Source organism: Medicago truncatula, chromosome 4, assembly GCF_003473485.1.
Source record: "Medicago truncatula cultivar Jemalong A17 chromosome 4, MtrunA17r5.0-ANR, whole genome shotgun sequence".
Lineage (NCBI taxonomy): Eukaryota > Viridiplantae > Streptophyta > Magnoliopsida > Fabales > Fabaceae > Medicago > Medicago truncatula.
In genome coordinates, this window is record NC_053045.1 from 23,855,745 (window position 1) to 23,882,425 (window position 26,681).

Sequence of the window (26,681 nt, forward strand, 5' to 3'; positions counted from 1 at the left end):
TGCATATTTTAAGGGTTGAGGTATCAAATTCGTGGATCTTGGATTTGGATTAAGTTAGAGGTGATATTTGTACAAGTAGTTTAGTGCCTTGGTCATTTTGAGTTAAAGAGTGACAAGATTTGTTAACTTCTAGCACTTCGTCCAAGCATTCAATCATAGTGGAAGACCATAGATTTTTCCACAAGAATGCACATACCCCATATCGAGGATGATTGGTGGAACCACTATAAATTTGGCATACCTTCTTCCTTTATCACAATTTCAAACGGAGTCGGAAACGGAGGTCAGCAAACGCTAAATCTAGATTGAAAAGAAACAAGTTGCAAGTGACAAAATTGTGAAAAGAGAGTTCCGAAATCCACCAAAAATTGAGAAAACTCTCTAAAATACTATTGTGAAAAATATGTTTTGCTTCGAAACTCTTTCAAAACTATTCTATTTTATTAAATATTTTAAATTGGAGTTTAGGGTGATATAGTTTCCTGAGGTCAATCACAGTTGGGGTCTGATGTGATCGTATTGGTTATAGGATGTGAATAGAGAAGTCAATGGGTGGTTGTCGGTGGTCATAGAGGTTGTCAGTGACAATCGAAGTGGTGATCAAATTTGGATGGAGCGGTGATCGGAGGTTGAAGTTGGATGGATTAGTGATCGGAGTGGCCATTGTAGTGGTGATTGGTGGGTGGTTGGATTAGTGTTCGGAGCGATGACCAACGTTATGGTCCGCGTGGTGGTTGATACTAGTTAGAGTGGTGGTCGGAAGAGATAAGAGATAAACCTAGTGGTGTAGTGTTAGCGTTCAAACAAAGGTAGAAAATTATAAACCTATTTTTTTTTTTTTTTAGATTTAAGAGAAAATTGTTATTAAATTAAGTAAAACGTCAATTTAACACCATTTTACCAAACATGTTTTATTTTTAAAATTAATTTTTAAAACAAAAAAAAAATAATAATACATATCAATAACATATTTTTTGCATTAGCATGTTCAATTATTATTTTTTATCTTTAACTCAATTTTTGTGATTACATTCATTTCATTATTTGGATAGTTAGGCAGTTATTTAGAATTAAGCGAACGCAACAGGGAAAGCCATTTTACTCGTGCTACTGATAAGTCTATTACGAAAAAGCAAAGTTTTAGAATCATCATAGCACTAGTTCATGGCTTAAAAATGCTAAGTCGTATTCCATATATTTTACATAAGATATCACGTCTCCATTACTAAACTATATTGCATGTACATCGTCCTTTTTGCAGATCAATTTTAAGTTAAATTATTGAGGGTTACTTTTTTCAATAGTAATGATATTTGTACAACTATTTTGAGATAATTTTTGTGACAATCTTTTTTTTTTTTTTTTATATTGTTAAAAACAATAGAGAGATTAAAAGAAAAAAAAAGAGTAAGAACATAATGAATGTATCAGAGAGAAATGTGGATAAAAATTGTCATGAAATGGTTGTTCAAATATCATTTCTCTTTCTTCAACTCTTCTAAGAAACCGGAGAAGTAACATTTGTTTGTATATAAAGTGTTAACGAGGAAAAAAAAAGTTGAACAACATATAAATAATACAAGACATACTTCAATGTCTAAACCATCGTTGGTTTCACGGTGTGGGAAGCGGTAGTCATGCGTCTATTATTGTCAAATATGGTTTGACAAAAATTTGGTGTTTGGCAACAATAAAAATGAATCAATTATAACCCTTAAACTTGAGTTTACCTAAAGTTAAAACTATTAGCTTTCACTTCACCAAAAATCAATTATGGAAATCAGTACCATGTGTCACATGCATCTTTTTATTACACGCCCAAAAACAATTTTAATCCAATGTTTGGTTCTGAAAGTAAAATGAGTTGAATTATAAATTTATGTGTAAAAATTAATCCGAGAATCAAAAGATACAAATTTTATCAAGTAGAATCAATTGTAGACAAAATAAATTCTACTTACACCTCCAGAAACAATTTTATCCCCACAAGAAGTGATATCAATGAAAATCACTTTTACTTGTGAATGTACCACAAACATAAATCAATATAAGTTAACTCACTTTCACCTAAAAACCACAGAGAAGAGAGGGTTAGAGAGGACAAAAGTTGAGAAGAGAGTTCCGGTTCTTTTGTTTGGTACACAAGAGAAATAAGAGAGATATCAAGAAACCTATGACAGCCACCTAAAAACCTTTCTCTCTTGATATGCCAACAAATGGGGCGGAGAGACTTCGTACTTTTTCATGTTCGGCTTACCCCTCAAGCTCAGTATGAATTTGTCTAAATTTAGTTAAACCTTTTCTTTTCAAGCTAAAATATAATAGATTATATGAACAATAATTTTTCTAGTCCAAGAGGTGCGAAAAGGAAACCAAGAAAGAAAGTATTAAGTTACATCAAAAAGCGAAACAAGAAATAGGAAATCGAAAAAGAGGCAAAACAGTCCCCGTTATAATGTGATTCCCAAACAAGAGAGAAGATTAAACTAGCAAAAATGATAGTTAAAAGTCAAATTGATGGTTCACTTTTATCCACTCAAATGATTAAAGCATTTTGTCAAGAAGTTGTTGTAACTTTTTCTGCTTTTGCTGAAAAATCCTAGTATTTCTTTTTCGTCAAGTTATCCGGACACATGATAAACAAATAAGGTTAAGAAATGAGTGGATGTTTTTTGAAAAACCGTCCTAACTTCCAAATTGCAGTAAATGATCTACCACTTGAGCAGGATGCACCGTAGTAAAACCAAACCATTTATAAAGACCATACCAAATTTGCCTAAAAAAATCGCAAGACAGAAAAATATGATTTACATCCTCCACTTGGCCACACATCCACCCACACAAAGATGCACATAAGGTTGAAGAATATGCCTCCTAATTAAATTGTCCGTCATAGGAATCCGGTTACAAAGTAAACGTCAAGCAAAAAGACTGACCTTCAAGGGGACCTCCTTATTCCAAATTAAGTTTGCGTGATCCACTTTCAAGTTGTTGTCCGACGAAAACATGTAGTGACAAACTCTTGTAACAATATATTTCATCGATGCGCGTAGATGCCAAAGCCACTAGTCAGGAGCATGAGGTTGCTAAGCAATATTAATTAATATATCGATGCACTCCCTCACATATTCTTCCTCCCAAGCTAATAACCTCTGCTTCCACTTCTAGGCCTCACCATTCTCCCCCACCCTAGTAAAAACATCTAAGTCACCATCGCCATTTTATTAACAACTAAATAAAAAAGACGACCAAATCTAGTCTTTAACATCACCCCATCAAACCATGAATCAGACCAAAATAAATTTTGAGAATCGTCTTGCACCTCAAACGTAATGTTATCATCAAACCAACAACCAACTCCCACTCCTTCAACACCTCTAATCCTATTCAAATTATTCCATCAATCTAAGCTAACTCTACCCCCATCCACGATACACCCTCCAACCTCATCGTATCTCGCAACTAAACTTCTATAATGCAAACCCTTTATTTATAAGTATAAATTTCCATTGCAAAATAATAGGCTTAGTAGTAGTTTTGGCCCAGAAAGTTACGATTTTGATCCTCTAACAAAATAAAATACAATCCAGCCTCGTAAGTACTGCTCCTTTTGCAGTTTTGCCCTCCCGAGATCAATTTTGACCAATTCAACGTTGAAGTAGACACCGCGTGTGTAATTTATTTTTTGTTTTTTTAATTAAAATAATTAAAATAATTTTTTAATTAAAGCATTACACACGTCCATGTCAGCGATGAATTGGTCAAAATTGGTCTGGGGTCAAAAACTGCAAAAGGACAGTACTTAAGGGCTAGATTGTATTTTATTTTGTTAGGGGTCAAAATTGCAACTTTCTTATACGCCAAAACTGCTATTAAGCCAAAATAATACTTGTACAGCCATTTTTAAACAATTTTTTATGATAACCTTCTTCTTATATCTTCTTCTGACACGAAAGCAATAAAGACAAAGAAAATAATAAGAACACATTGAAAATATGAAAGAGTTGTTCTAAAAATTATCTTTAAGTAATGTAGAAATATCATATCTCGTTCCTATTTTTGTATTTGTCTATGTAAGATTATGATATTGATATAGTCCTATGGGAAAAGAGGTAGCTGTAGAAGCAAGAAGGTGAACAAAAGATTTTATATAGTAAACAAGCGCCGGAGTACCCTGTACGCAGCTGTGCCAGGGACGGACCCACGTGTAGGGTCATGTGGGGCCCGCCCTCACTAGTTTTAGATAATAACCCATACACTTCCTACTGATGAGATAGTAGTGTGGTCACACCAAGTTATAAATTAAATAAATCTATTAATAGGACTACTTTTTACCGAATTCTCAAATTGAAATAAACATGAAAGTAACTCTAAATTTATACTGTGAGAGCAGTATAATGGGCATTAACGATGGGCATGGAAAAATCAGAAAATGAGAGATATTTTAATTGACATTTAAAATGAGAAAATAATTCAATATTTTCAAAATATGAGAAACCCAAGAGAAAAATTATACTGTATTTTCTCCGGTCATATTTATAAACAAAGAATAAATTTTTAGATTCATAAAATAATCGATGTATCGGGTCTATAAATCTGACCCGATACATTAATTATTCAATGAACATAAAAAAAATATTTTTTGTTTATAAATGTGATCGGATGGAGTATATGTAAGTTTTAGGTTTGTTTGTTTCTGATGAAGTCTTCGACCCTTTTTTTTTTCTGTACTTGTTTTCTTTATTGAATATATTTTGAAATATGTAGCTTCGTTGCTATCTCTCGGTTGGCCTACACTACTAAAAAATCATGGGTCCGTCTTGTTGAGACAAAATCCTTATTTGATGTTTTAAAGATTACAAACATATTATATTTATTTAATCTTGTTATCTACTAATTCGTTTTGTGAGAATTTGTTTCATGAGAATGAACTGAGAACGTTCTGGCAAAAACGATGAAAATGGAACAGTACATCAAAAATGAATAAGTCTGCACAACAAGAAAGCATGGTAGATTATGATTTGAAATGATGTCTCTTGGGTCATAAGAAAAGCTTTAAGCCCATTTGGAAAAAGAAAGCCCATTAGTCTCTCATGATAAAGATCACATGGCTTATTTAAGCATGACATCACTAAAGCAAAAGGACATGACATCATCAGCATTGGGCAGCAAATTATACAGCTCATTACAGCTGGTTATCTCATGCGCAAGCAAGCAACAGTGCTTTCAAAGCCAGGCAAATCAGAAAGAACATTATGAGAACGTTCTGGCTATTTTAAAGAAGAAAAGAGAAATCAATTGAGACTTTGAACAGCTATAAAAAACGTGTCCAACAGCTCTATTTTCTCCCTTGATCACCAAGACACTCCTCACCTATAAATACAAGGGCCTTTGAAGGTCATAAGCAAGAGTTTTGCAAGCTAATATCTCTCTAAGTGAAAATCATCACTACAAACAAAGCTCTTCGCAAACAAAGCAAATTCCAAGCTCTCTCACTATATCGGATCTTCTCTCTTGAATTTGCTATTGTAAAACTCAAACAAAGAATTGAGTATTTATTTGATGCAAAGAAATCTCATCATACAAAGTGTGTTGTATTTCTCAAAGTCTATTGGGCTTAATAGTTTTGAGATAGAAAATTTCAACCTTTCTTTTGCTAGTGTGCAAAGAATTGTAGAAGCCTGCTTAGGTTGATAATACAGGTGTAACAGACTGATCTGATGTGATCAAGATCTTATAGTGCTAGTCAGAAGTTTCTGTTAGCAAGACAACTATAGTGGATAATCTCACACGAGGTGTGGGGACTGGAAGTAGCCGAGTTTGGTGAACCATGATAACTCTCCTGTGTTATTCCTCTCTCTCTCTCTCTCTCTCTCTCTCTCTCTCTCTATTTATTTAAAGTTACACAACGCACACACATTATTTTATTAATCTCCAGAACATTCTGGTCCAAGATAAAACAATTGCTTAAATAATTGACTAACGATTAAAATCAATATATAATTGTTTTATCATTCTGTCTTATATTAATCATTCTCCAGAACATTCTGGTCCTTGTTAAAATAATCTTTTATTTTTAACTTAACATCATTTTTCTCATTCTGCTTATAATCATTCTTCAGAACGTTCTGTTCTAAATCAATTAATTGGTATATACTCTAATCTTGTTAAACTAACATACACCAAGATCATTCTTGAGTATATAAATCTAAACTTAAGTTTCAGGAATAATTTTTAAAGGGTCACAATTCAAACCCCCTTTTCTTGTGATGTTTATTGCTACTTCACGTCTTATGGGTTTCGGGTCTCCTGTGTTGCTGGATTGCTTCCGGGTTTTGGTCAATGACGTTGTGATTTGATGTTCACCTCATCATTATGGTGGCCCTTGGAAGTTTTTGCACAAGTTTTTGATTCCCTACAATTCTCAAAACTAACTGCAATCCCGCTACCAACACATCAACTATCTTTCTTCAAGCATTGTCCTCTCAACGTGAGGTCCAATTGAGTTAGTTGCCCTTACCATGCAACAAAGGGGATTGTGTCTCAATCATGATCACTGAAGATGAGTGTACCATTGGACTCGAAAGTTGTAGAAAGAACAACCTCCATAGAAAAATAATCATATCCCATGGGTAAAGCCACTTTTTATGCGTGATCATCAGGTAAAATTCTACATCAAGCACATTCTGCATTCAGGCTATATAAAGGAAGACTCAAGACCTAATTCAGTACTGAAGTCGTCATTTGCAAAAGTGCCTTTTAGGGTTTTAGTCAGTCCTTGTTATTTGTGATCCCCTCTTGTATCTCGTTGATGCATAGAGTTGGACTGTAGTTGAGTTGTATAAAAATATTGTAAGCAAGAGTTGATTCTTTGTCAAGGAGTGTGTCTCCATTATTGTTGTTATTGTTGAGTCAATCACTGAGACTGTGGTTGAGAGGAAGTGATAGGGGGATCTCATATCTAGGAGAGTCATAGATAGAAATTGAACGGGTAGTGATTAGGTGCGAAGCTAGTAGACTAGAGATAGTTTTTATGTATGCTTCAAACTAATATTATTATAGTGAATTTCCTTCCTGACTTATTTGACCCAGACGTAGGTGACATTGCACTGAACTGGGTTAACAAATTACTTGTGTCTTTTACTTCCTGCCTTTATTATTTAAGTTGTTGTTTGTTATCTGTGTTGTCATGATGTCTTGACATCGTGTATAACATCTTTACCGTGTCCTAGAATTTTAATATGTCTCACATCAAATAGAAAAGTGGAGGTTGAACACTTTGTAAGTGAGAGGATTCATAAACACATTGCCTTAAGGTTTTGGGTAAGAGTGTGATGTCTCTCTCACTTGTGTGGTTGCTCTAGCCTATTTATGAGTGGGCCCCCGGGCTCCCCTCGTGACCCAATAGTGGTATCAGAGTTGTGGTTTGATGAAAGATTTCGATTGACTCCTTGTGTCGAAAGTCTTCTTGACAAAGAGTGTAAGCGTCCGGTTTCATTGAGTGCAGCAACGGCGGTACACGTATAATTGTGTGCGGATAAAAGAGCTTCCGCTTGAGTGGTGAGAATGATGAATTGATGGAGTCACACTTGACGAGGAGATCGTTGTGTACAAATGTGAATTATATGTCCCATATCAGATAGAAAAGTGGAGGCTGAACATTTTATAAGTGAGAGGATCTATAAACCCATTGCTTTAAGTTTTGGGTAAGAGTGTATTGTCTCTCTCACTTGTATGATTTCTCTGCCTGAATGTGCGTGGTCCCCAGACTTCCCTCGTGACCCAGCAGAGTTCACATACTAATGGTTTTGTTTTATGTCCCCCTCTTTAGGTATTTTTTCCTTAATATATGAATAAAGTGTTGCACTAGACAACCCCTCCGCACCCTATATTTTTCTTTAAAAAAAATAATGTTGATAGTGATTCGAGTAAAATTATATTTAATAGAGAAAAAAGATAATATTAATTTTATTATAGTTTAGTAAATATAGTAAGATGATCTTTAGATGATGTCCTTATTTGAGGTCCTTTTTAATTCACTATTTCATTATTATTTGGTTTTGATAGTATTCCAACATCAAGTTGAGTAGCTTTCAAGTTCAATACACGCACCTTTCCTTGCTCCCTATAAATTAGTCCATTCCCTTTGAATTTATTTCTCAAACCCACTCTCAAGTCAAAACATCAAACCACATCTCTCTACAACTTTTTTACTTCTTCTTTTGTTTACCATGCCAGAGGCTCCTAAACAAAACCAATCCAGCAAGAAAACTATCGAAAATGATGATGCTATTAGTAATACTATTACAAATAACAATAAGAAAGCACTAAAATACATTGAGGATGTTACCATGAATGCTAATGAAATTCAAGAAAGGGTACTTGCTGAGATTCTCTCTTCTAGTGCTCTTGTTGAATACCTTCAACGGCATGGTTTAAATGGGCGCAGAGACAGAAAAACTTTCAAAAAGGTGGTGCCTGTGGTGACTTATGAAGATTTAAAGGTAGATATTGATCGTATAGCTAATGGTGATGCCTCCCCAATTTTATGCTCCAAACCCATATCAGAGTTTCTCACTAGGTCAGTATATCAAATTATATAACTTAATTAATAACTATAGTATTAATTAACTGTACTATGCATCAACAAAGAGTTGTTAACTAAAGGCTCCAGTGGCAAGGAGCTCCTTCCAAGGACGTACTTGGGGAATACCGGGTTCGATTCCTAGAAGAATAACGTTTGGCCAGTGCGCATGCCTCTACGCATGAGCCGGATTAGTCGCCCTTCTTTGATAGGTTGGAAACCAGTGCGAAAGGAAAAAAAAAATTATGCGCTTTCATAGTACTTCCCATTATCCACTATGTAAACACTTTTTTTTTTTTTTTAGAGGCACTATGAAAACACTTTTGTGTTGTGTAAGGTCTCTACAATGGTTGACTTCTAGGATTTTTCAATTCACATACAATCACTATAATGATATAAAGTTATTGATAGATGATTAATATATCTCATTTAAAAAATTCGTGTGAGGTGTTGAGTTGGATTACACTTCGCTCCCTTAAAAATTAAATATGTATTACACTTTAACCCATTTTAATATAAATAAATATTTTATAATGACAATTATCTTTAAATTACTGCTTTATGTCAAACAGAATTCAAGTCACCATTTAAAAAATCAATTTAATTCCTTTCTAACTTCACATTTCAATGATAATTAAATTTAATTATTCAATTATTAATTTTATGATTTTAGAATATAGAATTGTATTTTATTTTTTTTATTAATTTTAATCATTTGCGCAACAGTTTTTTATTTTGGATGAAATTCAATATTTATATTTTATCTTATTTTGATTCATTATTTATAATATGTTGATAATAATATTTTGTTTTCCTTCAAAAAAATATTATGAATAAAAAATAATTAAAAAATATGTGTATTAGAAGTTTAATTAATATTAAAATGGGTTAAAAAGTTTAACAAGGGAGGTGAGTGAAAATTTAAACATAAGAAGGGAGGGGAATGTAATTTAATCAACTGTTAGGGAAGGAGTGCATAATTTTCTTTAATATATTTGGAATATGAGGAGAGGGTAAATGTATAATTTAAGCATTTTTAGGAGAGAGAAATGCAATTTATTAAAGTTGTTATGATGATGATAAAATTCTATTTCAACAAATAAAAATTAGCATCATAGAAGTTTCAATAGCAAGATGTAAGATCAAAGTGAAGCTTAACGGTATTGATTTCTTTGAGTCTATTAATTTGTATTCATTTTTATTTCAATAATGTTGCAAGGAATTTTGGTTATGACTAGATGAAGGTTTTGTAAAAGTTATTTTTTTTAATTTTTTTACAAGAGTTCTGTAAAAGCTATAAGCAAGCAAATTCATATAATTCTAAGCGCATCATTTTTTTTTTGTTAAACTTACTCAAATTCTTGATATTGGCCTAATAACAATGTTATCACGCTAACAACCCATTTGGGTTGATCTGGTGGTGTTGGTTTGCGATGAGTTTACTCTACTCAAGGTTTCAGATTCAATTCTCCTTGGTATCAGTTTCGATGAGATACTTTGACTTCTTAAAAAAACAATATTATCACATTTTTATATACATCATCAATGTAAACAAGGGTGACACTATTAATCAATCATATCATCAAGTCATTAGAAACATTTGACTTTAAACATAATCAATGACAAATACATTTACTCATTGGTTTAGAGACCAATTTAGTGACCTATAACAAAATGAAGTCACTATCGGTCTTTATATAGCAATTTCAAACTTATGCGCTATAAACATCTATTGCGGTCATTCGAGATGATTGAATCTGCTAAAAACTAGAGGTTTGACCTTGACAAACATAGCCTAAAAACTAGAAGATTGAAAAATATTCTATGTGCATCATTAAAACTCGTCTATTGCGGTCAGTTGTGGATTCAATTTTTTTTAAGTTTAACAATTAATTTTTTCTATATAAAGTCTCTTCTTAGTTTTTTTAACACGTGTTCTTAAGCCGCATGTTAACAAGACCATTCTAAAAAGTCCACAATTTAGTCGTTTGTGATAGCAAATAATGAGCCTGGATTGTCTGCACTTCAGTGATGATTCCACTTAATTTCACACCATAATCAATCCCAGTCATAAATTGTGATCAAATGAATGATATAGACATTCATTAAATCCATTTTAAATGATCTCAATCATTGATTTCAATAGGACATTCGAGATCAATAGCTGTGTTCCACACATACAACAACCAATATGTTTCCAATACAACAACTCCAATATTGTCTGTTGTTGATACAACGAAAAACTTGACGTGAGCATATTTTTGTTGGATATGTACCCATCATCGGATTATAAAATGACATGTCATATTTTTGCATTAATTAATTTAAAAATAAATTTTGCCTACGAGTATCGATATCCAACTGAACTTCAGTTACCTAAAAATTGACCTAATTTGAAACTGTTTAATGTAGAATAATAATGTAATCCATTTCCTAATTTTCTGAATTTTTTATATATTGGGAAATTAAGAGTCACTGATATAAAATATGGGTTCTTGTGTTGTTTCTTTACTTTATTGTAGCTCTGGAACATCAGGTGGGGAAAGAAAATTGATGCCAACAATAGAAGAAGACCTAGAAAGGAGATCATTACTTTATAGCCTTTTAATGCCAGTGATGGACCAATATGTTCCCAATTTAGACAAAGGAAAAGGAATGTACTTTTTGTTCACAAAATCAGAAGCAAAAACACCTGCTGGATTACTTGCACGACCTGTTTTAACAAGCTACTACAAAAGTTCACACTTTATTAAGAATAAAACACATGAAATCACAAGCCCAATTGAAACCATTCTCTGCCTAGATTTTTACCAAAGCATGTATTCTCAAATCCTTTGTGGTCTTTATCAAAACGAACAAGTTCTTCGTGTCGGTGCTGTTTTTGCTTCCGGTTTCATTCGGGCTATTAAATTCCTCGAAAAACATTGGGTTGGTTTGTGTAACGACATCAAAACGGGTACCATGAATGACGAAATCACTGACCAAGGTGTAAGAGAGTCTGTGATGAAAATACTTAAACCGAATCCAAAGCTTGCGGATTTCGTAGAATTGGAATGCAAGAAAAAGTCATGGAAAGGGATCATTACTAGGTTATGGCCTAACAGTAAGTATGTTGATGTTATTGTTACCGGAACAATGTCGCAGTATATTCCGATTTTGGATTATTATAGCAATGGTCTTCCTCTTGTGTGTACTATGTATGCTTCTTCTGAGTGTTATTTTGGACTTAATTTAAACCCTTTATGTGAACCAAGTGAGGTATCTTATACACTTGTTCCTACTATGGCCTACTTTGAGTTCTTGCCCCTCAACAAGATTGATGCAAATGCTGATTCAATTTCTGCCACAGAACAAGAACATTTAGTTGAACTTGTTGATGTTGAGTTGGGTCAAGAATATGAACTTGTGGTCACCACTTATGCAGGTAAAATATCAATTATCTTCGACTTAAATATGAATTTAATCCCTATAATTATTGGGGTTTTCATTTTAGTCATGGCATATGTTTTTTCTTAAATTCAAACTTGATATTTTTACGACGTTTTTTGTTTTTGTTTTATGGTACGGAATTGGAAATTGCGGATTAAAATACGTTCCCTACCATATCATTTGTACTTGCATGCTTTTACCGTACGAATTGTACTAATGGCTTTTCATCCCAGGAATTTTATTTTTCTTTTTGAAATGACTATAACAGAAAGCTCAATATTTATTTGTAGAGTTTAAAATATATTTAAGCATTTGTTTTTCTTTATAATGTAGTTATTTATTTTATTAATTAACTTCTAAACCCTAACAATTATGCAATGATCCATGATCCACACAAAACAGGACTTTATAGGTACAGAGTTGGTGACATACTCCGTGTAGCAGGATTCAAGAACAAGGCACCTCAATTCAACTTCATATGCCGAAAAAACGTAGTTTTAAGCATCGATTCAGATAAAACCGATGAAGTTGAGCTACAAACTGCAGTAAAGAATGGATCAAACCATCTTTCACACTATAATGTATCACTCACAGACTACACAAGTTGTGCCGACGCATCAACAATTCCAGGCCACTACATACTCTACTGGGAAATCATCTTCGACGAGCAAAATCCAATTCCAATACCTGATTCTGTTTTCGAGGAATGTTGTTTTGCGGTTGAAGATTCTCTCAACAGTGTGTATAGACAAGGAAGAGTGACAGAGTCAATTGGGCCATTGGAAATTAAGGTTGTTGAGAATGGAACATTTGATAAGGTTATGGATTTTGCTCTTAGTCAAGGTGCATCAATAAATCAATATAAGACACCTCGTTGTGTAAAATATGCTCCTATTATTGAGCTTCTTAACTCCAAGACAGTTTCTAGTTTCTTTAGTACAAAATGTCCACATTGGGTTCCTGGTCATAAGAAATGGTGCAGTTGACTGAAAATCAATGAAGCACGGATATGGACACCGGACACGACACAGACACACCGACACTGTTAATAATTTGAAAAAAATTATATAATTCCGTGTAATCATATGTGTTGGTGTCAGACACGTTTCGGTGTCCAACACCAAAACATGCATAATCCAAGGAGCGTCTGTGCTTCATAGTTGAAAATAATACTAATACTGGTGTTGAACTATTAGTATGGTTTGGAGAAGAAATTACTTTTAACTGGGATTTGTGTGATGTTTAACTATTGAAAGGTTATTTAGAAACTTTATATAATTATTCTATGATGAACAAGTGTGACAAGTCTTGTATCATGCAGAAGCTAGGTTTCGCAATTGGATCAATAAATTTCACGATTAAGTGAAATAAAATATGATGCGACTTTTTGATCTAATGATAAAAATAAACTTGTGCATGGTGCAAGACGGTTTTATTGGGGCAAGACAAAGTCATCATTCTGATGAAAGTAAGATGTTTGTTTACTAAGGACTACTATGCTACCAACAAATTACTTAACTTTTCAGATCAATTGCATTTGAACCCTTTTATTAATTTGAATTAATATATGTGATGTTAATGTTATTTAACTTTTTTTTTAGAGGAATGTTATTTAACTTGTAATGTAGTATATATTATTTAACTTCCTCTAATTAAAAATAAATCTAATTTGCCTAACATTTTGTCTATCAACAAAAAAATAATAAAAAGGAAATCACCAAATGTAGAAATAATAACATCAAACTAACAAAGTTCATTTATGAAATGCCAATTAATCATTTTTTGTTGTAATAATAATTAAAAAATAAACAGGGTCTAAACCAAATTACAAATGCAAAATTTTATTACTGAAAAGTAATTTTGTATTACCCAAATAAAATGTAGCAAATGCTACTGAAACTCCACTTTGGCATTAGAAGAAGCCCAAGAAAATCCCATCATTTGTGACTTTATCTTTTGTCTCCTCAAAGTATCTCTTCTATTTGAATGTCCAGTGCACAATCTCATTTCTTCCAAACCCTTTCCATGCTTGAGAAGAAACTTAACTAATGTAACTTCATTTGCACAATCAAGAAAGCCTTTAATTTTCACCACTTTCAAGTGTTGTAGAAAAGATTTCAAACTTGGGATTTGAGATTCCCAATATTGCTCTTCTTCTGTGCTAGTCATGTCCCATAAGTCCCTATTCCATAGCTGAAAAAAGATATGTTAAAAGAAATTATATAAAAAATTCATTAAATATTTGTATAACGTATAATTATATAACTTACTTTTCTTTCAATCTTGTAATCGTTAATGATCTCCAGATTAAATGTGTGGAGGGTTGGACAACTTCTGAATAGGCATGCTAATGCTTGAACATTACTCTTGTTCAAACTAGTATGTAGCTCTAATGATTTAAGATTATAAAATGGCTGAATAATGAATTTATACTTCGATAGAATCTGCAGCGAAAAGGAGAAACAAAAATGTTAATATATTTTACCGTTAGAGAAACGAAAAAAGATGATAGTACAATAATAAAACAATGCTGTGACAACGATCAAGTGGTGACGACAATCGAGGCTGCATCAGCCACGCGATACCCTTTGACATCAAAGATCGCGATGCAAGCCTAATTTAATCCACAATACTTTATATACACGAGATGTACAAGTTTGAACATCAGATTTGGTATCTCTAATCTCAAAAAAACAATGCGAAACAACCAACAAATTACCATTGTGATAAAAAATTTTGTGGCAATAGAAAAAGAAGAAAGATCATAGTACAACAATAAAACAATGTTGTGACAACGATCAAGGGGTGACCACAATCGAGGCTGCATCAACCACGTGATTCCCTTTAATATCAAAGATCGCGATGCAACCCTAATTTAATCCTTGATACTTTATATGCGTTGGACTTACAAGTTTGCAAATACCAAAAAATTACCATTGTGATGAAATATTTTGTGGACATTCAATAGAAATATTTGTGTTTTTATAAAATAACATGCAACAATTTATCAATCAATTTAAACATTGAAAACATTGAAACACATAAACATTACCTCAATAGTTTGGGTATTAAGAGTCAAGGAATGAGCATGAGACAATCCAGAGAAGAAGTTATTGGCACTTTCAAACCTACCCATATTAACCTTACCTTCCCTCAACATAAAGAAACCAATGGAAGCCTCATTCAACAAATTTGAATTCTCAAATACAGTAACATCAGTAACTGCATTAAATTTCCAAATCAAATTTTCAAGCTTTGGCACATTCAATCTCACCCAAGTGTTGTTGTCACAATAAGCATCAAAACAACTTATAACTCTCATTCTTTCAATTTTTCCACCACAAATTTCCAAACCTTGTAGCTCATAGCATCTTTCCAAATTCAAATCTTCGAGAGCACGACAACCAATACGAAGATGTGTTAATCCGAAGCACATATCAAGGTGCAAATTTTTTAGACGAGGAAAAGATGATTCAGAGAATAGATCAGATAAAGAAGGCTGATTATATAAAATAACTAGAGATAATGACAATGTATGCAAAGATTGAAATCCGTTTCGCATAACCGATGATGGAGGCAAACGAAAACCAGATTTCAATTTCAAAACTCTTAATGATTCACTACCAATAACACATCTAGGAAAATTGAAAAAATCCTCGGTATCTACTTCCGTGTGAACTTCAATATCAAGTTCTCTAACATTATGCCTAATGGCGCTACGAACCAAGTTATTTAAACGCGAAAAACTCAAAGATGCGCGAAAACAAAGGACCCTTATATCTTTATGTTTTACATCGCGAATAGAAAGAACTTGGGTGATGAAATCAAGTTTTGAAGAAGATAAAGGGTGTCTTGATATATCAATTTTCTTATGATTTTTGGTTGAAATAAGTGGAAATGGATCAAGAGTTGTGAAATCAAGATCAGGAAAAGATGTCCAAAGAAATTTCCATCTCTTTGAAAGAACACTCATTTGTGCAACACATTTAATAGGAAGTAAAAGAAGGATTTGATGAATAATATCATCAGGGAGATCACTAATTCGATCTATTAATGGTTTTGATTTGGCATTGTTTTCTTGTTCTTGTTCTATTTTTTTACGTTTTGCAGATCTTGTTTCCATTGCATGTAATTGCATCATATCCCTATGCCTTTTTTCTATTGTTATATTCATTCATGAAATGAAACAAGTCCTTTTGTTTGTGTGTTTCTACTTTAATTGTTGGAAATGTTGAACTATTCAAAAGTAAACATAGTTTGTTAGGAGAGTTTGTTTTAGATTCGGAAAACATGTTGTACAAGGAGTCACATAACAAATTGGCTATTTTATAGCACTCTAAAGACTCGGAAATAAATTTGAGGTTAAATTTTTAGGTACCTTAAGTATGATTGGGAGTACTAAAGGCAAAACTCATTCCAACTTTAATTTTATATTTAAATAAATTAATAAAAGATATGATATGTTATTGGATGATCACTACTACATACACTATCAAAACTTCAAGAGTACTATTGTTTTCACCTACACCTTATTATTAAAATAAAGCCAAAGTACCACCTTGTTGTTTGATGTTTATAACAAGTTAATCTTTTAAGATTTTTTGGTTACAAATTGATTTTTTATGTTTTATTTGTTAAAATATTGGTCTTTTAAGGTATAGAATATTTACACTGTTACTCATATTTTCAATCAACTTCGTAAAAAATTGTTTATAGACCATTAAATATTGAGGTGGTATAGGTCCAAAAGTGCTTATGATATCAACTCATATTTTCAATCAACTTCATAAAAACTGTTTATAGACCATTTAATATTGAGGTGGTATAGGTCCAAAAGTGTTTATGACATCAAATATGATCACTGATAAAGATAAATTCACTCTGATTTGTAAGGCCAGAGGAAAACCTCTAAATAATTAAAGAGAAGGGAGATAGACTTAATTTTATTGATGATTGAAATAGAGAAAGTACGAGATCTTATATAGGCAAAGTTATTCTAGATTATTCCTAGTCCATTCATAATAAACTAGTGAGTCATCAATCTTCCAGAACTAATGAGTCATTATTTAATGGCAACATCGTACATTTCACCTCTAAGGTTTATTGATGATTCTTTGTGTTGAACCATTACTCTCTCTAGCCTCGCAATAGTTGCGTCCTTTCTCATAACTATACCCATCAAAACAACCTTGTCCCATGGTTGTAAAAGCTGCACCATTGAGGTCCCCTCGCTCAAAGAGGGCACAAGGAATTGTAAATGTTGTGAATTCGTTGAGAAAACCACACCAATAAAAACTTGATGCGTGGAGCAAATTAATACCAAGTAATCAAATCAAGCGGGTAGCAAATAATCCAAACAAAAACAGCAAGAGATAAAAGAAAGAGAGAGAGAGAGAGAAAGAACACAAGATATTTGTTTATCCAGTTCGGTCTAATGATGACCTAGTCTGGGGGAGAGAGCAGCTCTCCGTTCCACTATAATGATATGAGTTTCTTTACAAAGAGATATTGAGTTCCAAGAATCAGTCTTCAAACCTAATTCTACGCAAGTCCCAGCCTCTTCCCGTGACCAAGAGACTCAATCCTAATAGTGCTTTGTTCAAGGTGAATCAAAACAATCCCAACCCTAGTGTTGTTGCCAAGAAAAATTTTCTATAAACCCTAGTTTGTATGTTGGTTTCTAAACCCTGTTTTTCTACACACTTTATCATCTGATACAAGGCTTATATTTATAGTGGAAAGTAAACCCTTAAAAAACTGAAACAAATCTAACTGAAAATACGTTTTAAAAATATCTTCTGCGATGCCATCGTGGCACGAAATTTCCAGTAGCTCCCTCAGAATCTTGCTTCAACAATCGTGGCGTGATGCTTCTCCATCGTGGCACGATTCTCCAGATTTCTGATTTTAAGTTAACTCTTACAGTAAACTTATCACAAAAGGATGTTAGTTTCACCTCAGTTAACACATGTCAGCTTGTGCCACTAACATCAAGAGGTTCACTCACTTGTTATGCAGTAAACACAATTGGAGTTAATAGTAACCAAAACTTGAATAGAAACGGAGAATCAATCCAAGTATCACTAGCGAGGTAATAGTAATTTGATGAGAATTTGAATATCGTGTCAATTGAGCAATTTGAAGAAGAATATTTTAGGGTTAATTACTTTCTTTGCCTTGTTGACCAAGTTGTTGTATCTCTTAATATGAGATTTGAACAATTCCAACAATATGAAGCTGTTTTTGGTTTTTTGTTACTTCTGACAAGTTAAATTCATTGGATCATGCGACTTTGTAGTCTTGTTTTAGTAATTTTGAACATGCATTGAAACGTAACGAGAAATCTGATATTGATGGGAGAGAACTATATGTAGTGTTAAAGTTAATAAAAGATGTCTTGCCTGATGAAGAAATGGGACCTATAAATATTTTAGGAATTTTGAAAGACATTAATTTTTTTCGTAATACAATTGTTGCATATAAAATTTTATTGGCTATTCCCGTGACAATTGCCTCCACAGAAAGAAGTTTTTCAAAATTGAAGTTGTTGAAGTCTTACATGTGGTCTACATTGCTACAAGAAAGACTTAACTAAGCATTGATAGCAATTGAGAATGCTATGTTAAAAAATATACAATACTAATTTGCTTCACAAAATGTTAGAAACAAGACTCATTTTCAATAGTCAAAATATAGGTATTAACTTGAACTTGTATTTTTATATTATTTATTAGAATATGAATGTTTTTATGTCTGTTACAATAATGTTTTTTTAAGGAAGTTACAATGATGATTATTTTTCAAATTTACAAATATTGTTTTTAATTTAAATAGAAGATTACTCTTCTGAGAAAAAAAGAAAGTTACACTTTAAAAAAATGAATTTTTATTTTATTACGAATCTATTTTTATTTTATTTATTTAACTTTCGCACCGGTTTCTGATCCACCAATGGTGGAGGACTAATCCGGCTCATGCCTAGAAGCATGCGCACTGGCCAAGTGTTGATTCCCCTGAAAATCAAACTGGATATTCTCCGGATACGTCCTTGAAAGAAGCTCCTTGTCACTGGAGCCCAAACAACTTGGTTACGAGTCTATTTTTAGAACGACCATGGTCGTGGGCAAACAAAGGTCATACATTATGATTTCAAAGCACCAAGTGGATAATGCAATTAAATGATCGAATAGTCCAACCAACTACTTTATGAAAAAGTAGTAACCGACACTCACATGGAAAAGTGGTCCAATTGCAATTGAAGGATTAACTGACAAAGACAAGAATCAGCAAGTCACACAAACCCTATACAATTCCAATTGTCATTTGAAGGAGTCACACTCAATTAAAGAACTTATTTTAATTTCATTCATGATAATTAGATGTCCTAGTATGGAAAAGAAGACCCTGATTTACCGTCAAATATAAAAATAAAAATAAATAGACACGTGATTTAATAATAGCAGCCCAAAAGTATAATACTATTTGTGTAGAACTCATTTATCATGAATACCAACGTATCAAGAAAAGAGGGTATTTTTTGTCACATTATTTATTATTCAAATTATACAATTAAACAAAAAAAATTATAATAATGTTGTATTTTTGATGTCATTGAAAAAAAAATTTTTTTTATTATATTGTTGGTATAACTTAAAAAAATATCTATATGTATGATTTTAATCAAAATTAAATTAATTTCATAAAAAATATTGTTCATAATTTATCTAAGTTAACGCAATAAAAATAATTCTAACTATTTTTTACTAGGCAACTAATTATTAAAGTTTTCCAAATCTTTTTTATACGAAGAAATATCACACGTGAATAAAACCAAACTTAAAATTTCACTAGGGACATTGAAGATATTTCTCAAGATGATTTGTACAAAATCATCATCATAAGGAAATTGTGTATATTGGTTGGAAAAGATCGTTGGATGATTAGGTGAAACTTAATTGTGATGGAGCATCCAAAGGTAATGGTGAGTTGGCAGGTTGTGGCGGGCTCCTCCGACAATCTGATGGCAGGTGGATCAAGGGTTTTAGCCACAAAATTAGAGCTTGTCATGCTCTGTATGATGAGATGTGGGTCTTTATCTGGGGCTAGATATGGCTTGGAGAGAGGGTACGTATATCTCACTTGATTGTTAAGAGTGACTCAAATGTACTTATTGATATGGTTACTAACAATTGTAAGATTAATAGAAACCATTTCTTCTTTGGTTCATCGAATTCAAGAGATCCTTCGACGAGAATGGCATACTCAAGTTATTCACACTAGGCGTGAAAGCAACAAATGTGTTGATTGGCTAGCAAATTTTAGCTTATCTTTGAATTCTTGGAATCTAGTAGTTTTGGAGTCTCCTCCTAATGAGCTTCAACTGCCACTGTTTGATGATATTTCTGGAGCGTGCATGCCTAGGAATATGTGAGTAGCTCCTTCATATTTTTGTCCCTTCTTTTGGGCCTTTGGCCCTCTTTTGTACCAAAAAAAAAAAACAAACTTTAAATCCAACCATTCATTTTATTTTATCTTATTTTAGTAGTGGGTTCAATCTATGTTATTTAAGGGCACTTTGGAAAGTTTCCATTTCCACACAAATATACATCAAGCTAGTGAAACTAGCTATATCTCACAATGGCTTCAACCACACCTATGAAACTTGCTCTTTTCTCTATTCTTACACTCCTCTACTTCCAAGCAGTAATCTCTCTAACGCCATTGCATGAACATCCACTTGACCCTTTAACCAAAGAAGAGTTTCTAACTGTCCAAACCTTAGTCCATAACAAATATCACACCTCAAAGAACAAAGTAGCTTTCCACTATATTGGCCTAGATGACCCCGACAAAGATTATATATCCAAATATGAACATGAAAAAGTTCCTATAGTAATTCATCGTAAATCCTTTGTTATTGCTATCATCAATGGACAAAGCCATGAGATAGTAATTGATATAAGGTTGAAAACAATTGTCTCTGACAATGTTCACAAGGGATATGGTTTTCCTATGTTATCTCTTGAGGAACAAGGTCTTGTCACAAAGCTTCCATTGAAATATCCTCCTTTCATTGCTTCACTAAAAAAGAGAGGTTTGAATCTCTCTGAAGTAGTGTGTGCTCCATTCTCCATGGGATGGTTTGGAGAAGAAGAGAGTAAAAGGACTGTGAGAGTTGATTGTTTTATGAAAGAAAACACTGTTAATTTTTTTGTGAGGCCTATTAGTGGATTAACAATGGTTGCTGATCTTGGACTCATGAAAATTGTTGAATATCATGATAGAGAAGTTGAAGTTGTGCCTACGGCTGAGAACACTGAATATAAGGCTTCAAAACAAAGACCTCCATTTGGACCAAAACAGCATAGTCTTGCAAGTCATCAACCTCAAGGTCCTGGCTTCTTGATCAATGGCCATAGTGTTAGGTAAGTAATGTTTTTTTTCTTTTTTCCTTTCCTTTTTTGGGTGTCGGTTTCCTTATTACGAAATTGTAAATAGTATATTGATTTCCATGGTCACAAGACCGAATCAATAATATTTGAATACACACACATAAAAAGATTCTTGTCAAAATATTCAATTATTTTTTTTCATCAATTTTCTCTTATTAATAAAAAAAATACTTCTTAATGTGTGTATGACCAAACACTATTTCTTTAGTCCCGTAACCATATTAGAATTTCTCTATTATATTGATGGGGATGGATGCATGGTACTAACTACGTTTGGTTTTTTTAATAGCACACTCTTAAACAACCTTATGTTTTTGTAAGTTTTTTTTTTTTTTTTTTTATAGAAATTGATGAATTTAATGCATTAAAAATTCATTAAAGAGTGTTTTTAGGGTAATCGTTAGCAAAACCTTTATTATTAACGTTAAAATATTTTGTTTGAAATATAGATCGGCTGATTTTGATTAGACAATCTAGATGTGGCTGATTGTGTTGTAAGTTGTAACGGCATACAACTCCGATCGATATTTAATACCCGCACAAGGACATATACAGTTACTTTATTTAATATATTTTTTAATTGAATGATTTTTTTCAAATAGTATATTTTTAAATTGAAAGATCTTATATATATAACTCCCGTTCAAGGTATGAAAGATCTTTATAACTTAGATGACAATTATTAAAGAATATCAGTGAAGCTCGAACCTCTGGTCCCAAGGCTTATCTTCTTAATACACTAGACCAAATCTTTAGAGTCGATTTTATTTTAATATTTTCATAGTATATTATTGGTTTTTTTAGATGAACCAAAATCGAGGAAATTAAAGCATCAAGAGGAGGATTAGACATCTAAACTAGGTTGACACTTCCAGATCGCATCAATCCTATACCGCATGCCCAATATTATTAAAAAAGAGAGAGAAAATAGTTACAAGAGGGGGTACCAAACTAAAACTCTCGAACAAAAGGCAAAATAAAGCCAAAAAGAGAAACATAACAACAAAAACCTAGGAAAAACAAAAATTAGGAAGTCCAAAATGGTCTAAAAAAAAAATCATCCTTAATAAACCACATTAATTATAGAATGCCCATTATTTACCAACTTGTCCATGCAACCATTTCTTTCACGAAAAATATGAGATGAAATTATTTTAGCCCAGAATAATTTTGCCAGAACTTGCTATCGACTAATTATTTGATCTGCGCTAATTTAATATTAGATAAAAATAAACTTTATGATTTAATTTGTGGTACTATGCACCGGTCATTGCTTTGCTTGAGATATAATACTATATATCTTTATGTGTTTATTCAGTTGGGCCAACTGGAAGTTTCATATAGGATTTGATGTACGAGCTGGTATTATAATATCACTTGCATCTATTTACGACCTTGAAAAACACAAATCTCGTAGAGTATTATACAAAGGGTATATTTCTGAGTTGTTTGTGCCATACCAAGATCCAACAGAAGAGTTTTACTTTAAGACATTTTTCGATGCTGGAGAGTATGGATTTGGTCGATCTACTGTTTCTTTGATACCTAATCGTGACTGTCCACCACACTCTCATTTCATTGATACATACATTCACTCTGTAGATGGTACACCAAGCCTCTTGAAGAATGCAATTTGTGTTTTTGAACAATATGGTAGTATTATGTGGCGTCACACTGAAACTAGCATTCCTAATGAATTTGTAAGAATAATTACCATGACCATCTAAGTTTTAATATAATTAGAAAGATAATCAACAACTTGTAAACTATTTATCATTTTGTTTTATTGTTTTTGGCAGATCGAAGAATCAAGAACCGAAGTGAATTTGATTGTTAGAACCGTAGTCACTGTTGGAAACTATGACAATGTTTTAGATTGGGAGTTCAAAACAAGTGGTTCCATCAAGCCCTCTGTAAGTATTTAATTAAACTTTATCTTAATTTATTATTTGTTTGAGTCAAAAATCAGTTTATTATTTATTTTTGAAAAATGTTAACAAGTGCCCTTAAATATTATTTAAACTTCCAAAAGTGGTATCTTTTACTTGTGTTTAACTTGTATTTTTAAGACATAATATATTTTTGTGAGTTCATTAAACAATACACTTAAAACACTTAAGAATCTAAAGCCTACACCATGGCAATTCATGTGGGTTAATAATTATCAAATATAATATTATATGATAAAAAAAAGTGTTAACTTATGTTTTTAAGGCAGAAGTTAAAAAATTAAAGATAGAATTTTTTTTTTTTTTTTAAACTTGTGTATTCAATATTGTAGAAGTATAATAATTTATGTTTTCAAAATAAATTTTCTTTATTTATATTTTTTTTTTACTCCTTAAAATCTGTCCTAAAAACACAAGTTAGGATGACCTGAATATAAAAGCCCACTTGTATTTCCTTGCACTTTAAGTAAGTTTGATTAATAATTTTCAAAATTTATGTATCTATACAGATAGCACTATCAGGTATACTGGAAATTAAGGCAACAAACATCAAGCACAATGATGAGATTAAGGGAGAATTATATGGTAAATTGGTATCAGCAAACAGCATTGGAATTTACCATGACCATTTCTACATTTACTATCTTGATTTTGATATCGACGGTGCAGAAAACTCGTTTGAGAAAACAAATTTAAAAACTGTAAGAATCACAGATGGAAGTTCAAAAAGAAAGAGTTATTGGACAACTGAGACTCAAACTGCTAAGACTGAATCAGATGCAAAAATCACAATTGGTTCTGCCCCGGCTGAACTAGTCGTGATTAATTCGAACAAAAAAACTGCAGTTGGAAACCACATCGGATACCGTTTGATTCCAGCAATTCCTGCTCATTCACTTCTAACTGAAGATGATTATCCGCAAATACGCGGTGCATTTACCAATTATAATGTTTGGGTCACACCTTATAATAGAACTGAAAAATGGGCTGGTGGACTCTATGTTGATCATAGTCGTGGAGATGACACTTTAGCTGTTTGGACCAAACAGTAAGATGAAGTTTATTTTCTGATCATATGATATGATATTAATTGATCTTAGTAAGTTGATTATTATACTAATTATTAATTTGAATTGTGAATTAAAATGTACGTTTCAGGAATAGAGACATTGTGAACAAGGACATAGTAATGTGGCATGTAGTGGGAATTCATCATGTTCCAACACAGGAAGACTTCCCAATAATGCCACTATTGAGCACTTCATTTGAGCTCAGGCCAACCAATTTTTTTGAGAGGAATCCTGTCCTTAAAACCCTTTCTCCTGGAGATGTTGTATGGCATGGTTGCCCCAAGTCAAACTAGAAAATGTTTGCATTCATGAGGCCTATCGGACGGTCTGATCTATTCTCACTTCGAACGGCAGGTGTAGCCATGAATAAATGTCATTTGTTTTCGACTATTATTATCAATTGTTTACTGTTTAGGATTTGTTTTATAATTACAAGAAATGCTAACAATACTCATTCTCTTAGTCGGTGAAATTCATATGGGTCATACACAAAGTGTTGAGATCCACGTAGATTTCACTCAATAAGAGAACGAATGTTACAGAGTGTTAGAAAAAAAGTGTTCATAGCACTCCTTTCAAATTATTGTACAAGCATGATTAAGTTTTTTTGCAATTTGTTTCGCTTACTGGTTTGTACTTTTCTAGAGTGCTGCTTGTCCAGCTACTCTCATCTGAACGATAATTTAATTTTCCTAAATTGGTGTGATGCTTGCTTATATTACAGTGTCTAAAGTAAATAATTAATTTATCAAAGCACTTTTTTTTAATGGCAAAATATGATATACAAATAACGAAGGCACCAAATAAGGTATGTACAAAATTTTCCGGTCTTCAAGCTGAAAAAACCTAGAGAAAACCAACACTCCTAAACACAAAACAAATTAGTAAACCACCAGAGGACTGAAGCAGCCACCCACCAAAAACACTACTGAAAAATAAACAACAATCCCCAAAACACCAAAAAGAAAAAAGAAGTCAACAACACCTCTCACAATAGAGGAACCTCACAAGTCTAGGTACCACCCAAACCTTCAAAGACATATCAAATCCATCTATGTCGAACCACAACGTACACTACTTGCATTAACAGGGAATTGGCTCTGCCTCTCACTCATAATGAGAGCAGCAATGCCTAAGGAATTTACCAAAGAACCACTTCCAAGAATAGAGCATAATCCTCTCCACCAGATGCTCAGCTTCAAAGATCCATCTGAAAAAAGAGAAAATTATTCTGAGTTTTCTGGAGCGACCAGACAGTCGCGTGGCAGACCAACAAAAAACTTCGTCTACATTGCTTTCCCACTCTAGAGACACAAACACCTGAAATAACCATTGCAAATACTTGGGTACCACCCACTACCTACCTAACCAACTACAAAGCATATACCAAACCCTGGATGCAACCTCACACGTGACAAGTAAGTGATTGGCTAACTTCTTGAGAAAGAGAAATTTTTGCGATACTCGCACAACAGTAAGTATTATGCTGGTGTTATAAAAAATAAATTATCAATCCACTAAGACTGCACTTACCTCAATTTTTACTCGTATCGATTTCTAAACAAAATTTCATGAACGTGTTTCCTACCTTTTATCAAAGTAAACTAAAGCAATATAGAGAAAGTTGTGTTGAGATTAGATTTCAATAGTTATTCCTCGTATGATTCCTCTTAATCAATCGTATACTTTTCATGCTTCTGATATGACTCAACCTGTCCCTCAGCAGATGTCTCTATATCTGGTTAACAATGCAATATCCATTGAACCTGCTGACTTCTACTTCGTCATTGGCAAAATAATCAATTGCTTCTATGGCATGCACGTAGATTGTACCGCTCCAATTTTTAATATTAAATCGTTAATATTATTATAAGATAATATTAGTATTATTATTAGGTAGAGTGCAAATGGAGGTAGGTGAGTTAACTAGTCGGTTGAATAATGGGAGAAAACAGTTTTAGGAAGAATACAAAGTTTGTTGCCAGGATAAGAAGGTAGAGTGCAAACGGAGGTACAATAGAAAAACTAGACAAGCAAGGGGTGAAAGTAGTAGACATGTAGCCTTTAGTGGTGTAGACGGATGGTGGCGTAAACAACAAAGTTGTATAGTTGTAGAAACAATAAATAACCAAACTAGTGGTGCATATAGCAAATCTGTCTAAGAATATATGAAAAAGACTAGGCCCAAGTTGTGACT

General features: G+C 32.9%; 3 protein-coding genes across 3 annotated transcripts; 2 read left to right on the forward strand and 1 right to left on the reverse strand.

Annotated features, from left to right (window-relative positions):
* Window positions 1–8,180: 8,180 nt before the first annotated feature.
* Window positions 8,181–13,037, forward strand: LOC25492056 (indole-3-acetic acid-amido synthetase GH3.6). Its single transcript, XM_013600107.3, has 3 exons — window positions 8,181–8,581; window positions 11,107–12,008; window positions 12,416–13,037. Exons 1-3 carry the CDS (start codon window positions 8,232–8,234, stop codon window positions 12,997–12,999), a joined length of 1,836 nt encoding a protein of 611 aa, XP_013455561.1. The 5' UTR covers window positions 8,181–8,231; the 3' UTR covers window positions 13,000–13,037.
* An 866-nt stretch (window positions 13,038–13,903) lies between these two features.
* Window positions 13,904–16,136, reverse strand: LOC25492055 (putative F-box/FBD/LRR-repeat protein At4g03220). The gene is made up of 3 exons (XM_013600106.1): window positions 15,066–16,136; window positions 14,284–14,457; window positions 13,904–14,206 (listed from the first exon to the last, which is right to left on the reverse strand). The coding sequence occupies exons 1-3, from the start codon at window positions 16,134–16,136 to the stop codon at window positions 13,904–13,906; spliced, it is 1,548 nt and encodes a 515-aa protein (XP_013455560.1).
* Window positions 16,137–20,589: 4,453 nt separating this feature from the next.
* LOC25492054 (primary amine oxidase) lies at window positions 20,590–25,110 on the forward strand. The gene is made up of 5 exons (XM_013600105.3): window positions 20,590–21,438; window positions 22,784–23,165; window positions 23,265–23,378; window positions 23,924–24,462; window positions 24,573–25,110. Exons 1-5 carry the CDS (start codon window positions 20,651–20,653, stop codon window positions 24,775–24,777), a joined length of 2,028 nt encoding a protein of 675 aa, XP_013455559.1. The 5' UTR covers window positions 20,590–20,650; the 3' UTR covers window positions 24,778–25,110.
* The last annotated feature ends 1,571 nt before the right edge of the window (window positions 25,111–26,681 follow it).

Excerpts from the sequence above, each read along its gene's own strand:
- LOC25492056 (XM_013600107.3), top strand. The coding sequence starts at position 8,232 with ATGCCAGAGGCTCCTAAACAAAACCAATCCAGCAAGAAAACTATCGAA. Across the intron at positions 8,582-11,106 it reads ATATCAGAGTTTCTCACTAG|CTCTGGAACATCAGGTGGGG; the intron begins GTCAGTATATCA and ends ACTTTATTGTAG. Across the intron at positions 12,009-12,415 it reads TGTGGTCACCACTTATGCAG|GACTTTATAGGTACAGAGTT; the intron begins GTAAAATATCAA and ends CACACAAAACAG.
- LOC25492055 (XM_013600106.1), bottom strand. The coding sequence starts at position 16,136 with ATGGAAACAAGATCTGCAAAACGTAAAAAAATAGAACAAGAACAAGAA. Across the intron at positions 14,458-15,065 it reads TTAATACCCAAACTATTGAG|ATTCTATCGAAGTATAAATT; the intron begins GTAATGTTTATG and ends TTTTCGCTGCAG. Across the intron at positions 14,207-14,283 it reads ATTACAAGATTGAAAGAAAA|CTATGGAATAGGGACTTATG; the intron begins GTAAGTTATATA and ends ATCTTTTTTCAG.
- LOC25492054 (XM_013600105.3), top strand. The coding sequence starts at position 20,651 with ATGGCTTCAACCACACCTATGAAACTTGCTCTTTTCTCTATTCTTACA. Across the intron at positions 21,439-22,783 it reads ATCAATGGCCATAGTGTTAG|TTGGGCCAACTGGAAGTTTC; the intron begins GTAAGTAATGTT and ends GTGTTTATTCAG. Across the intron at positions 23,166-23,264 it reads CTAGCATTCCTAATGAATTT|ATCGAAGAATCAAGAACCGA; the intron begins GTAAGAATAATT and ends TGTTTTTGGCAG.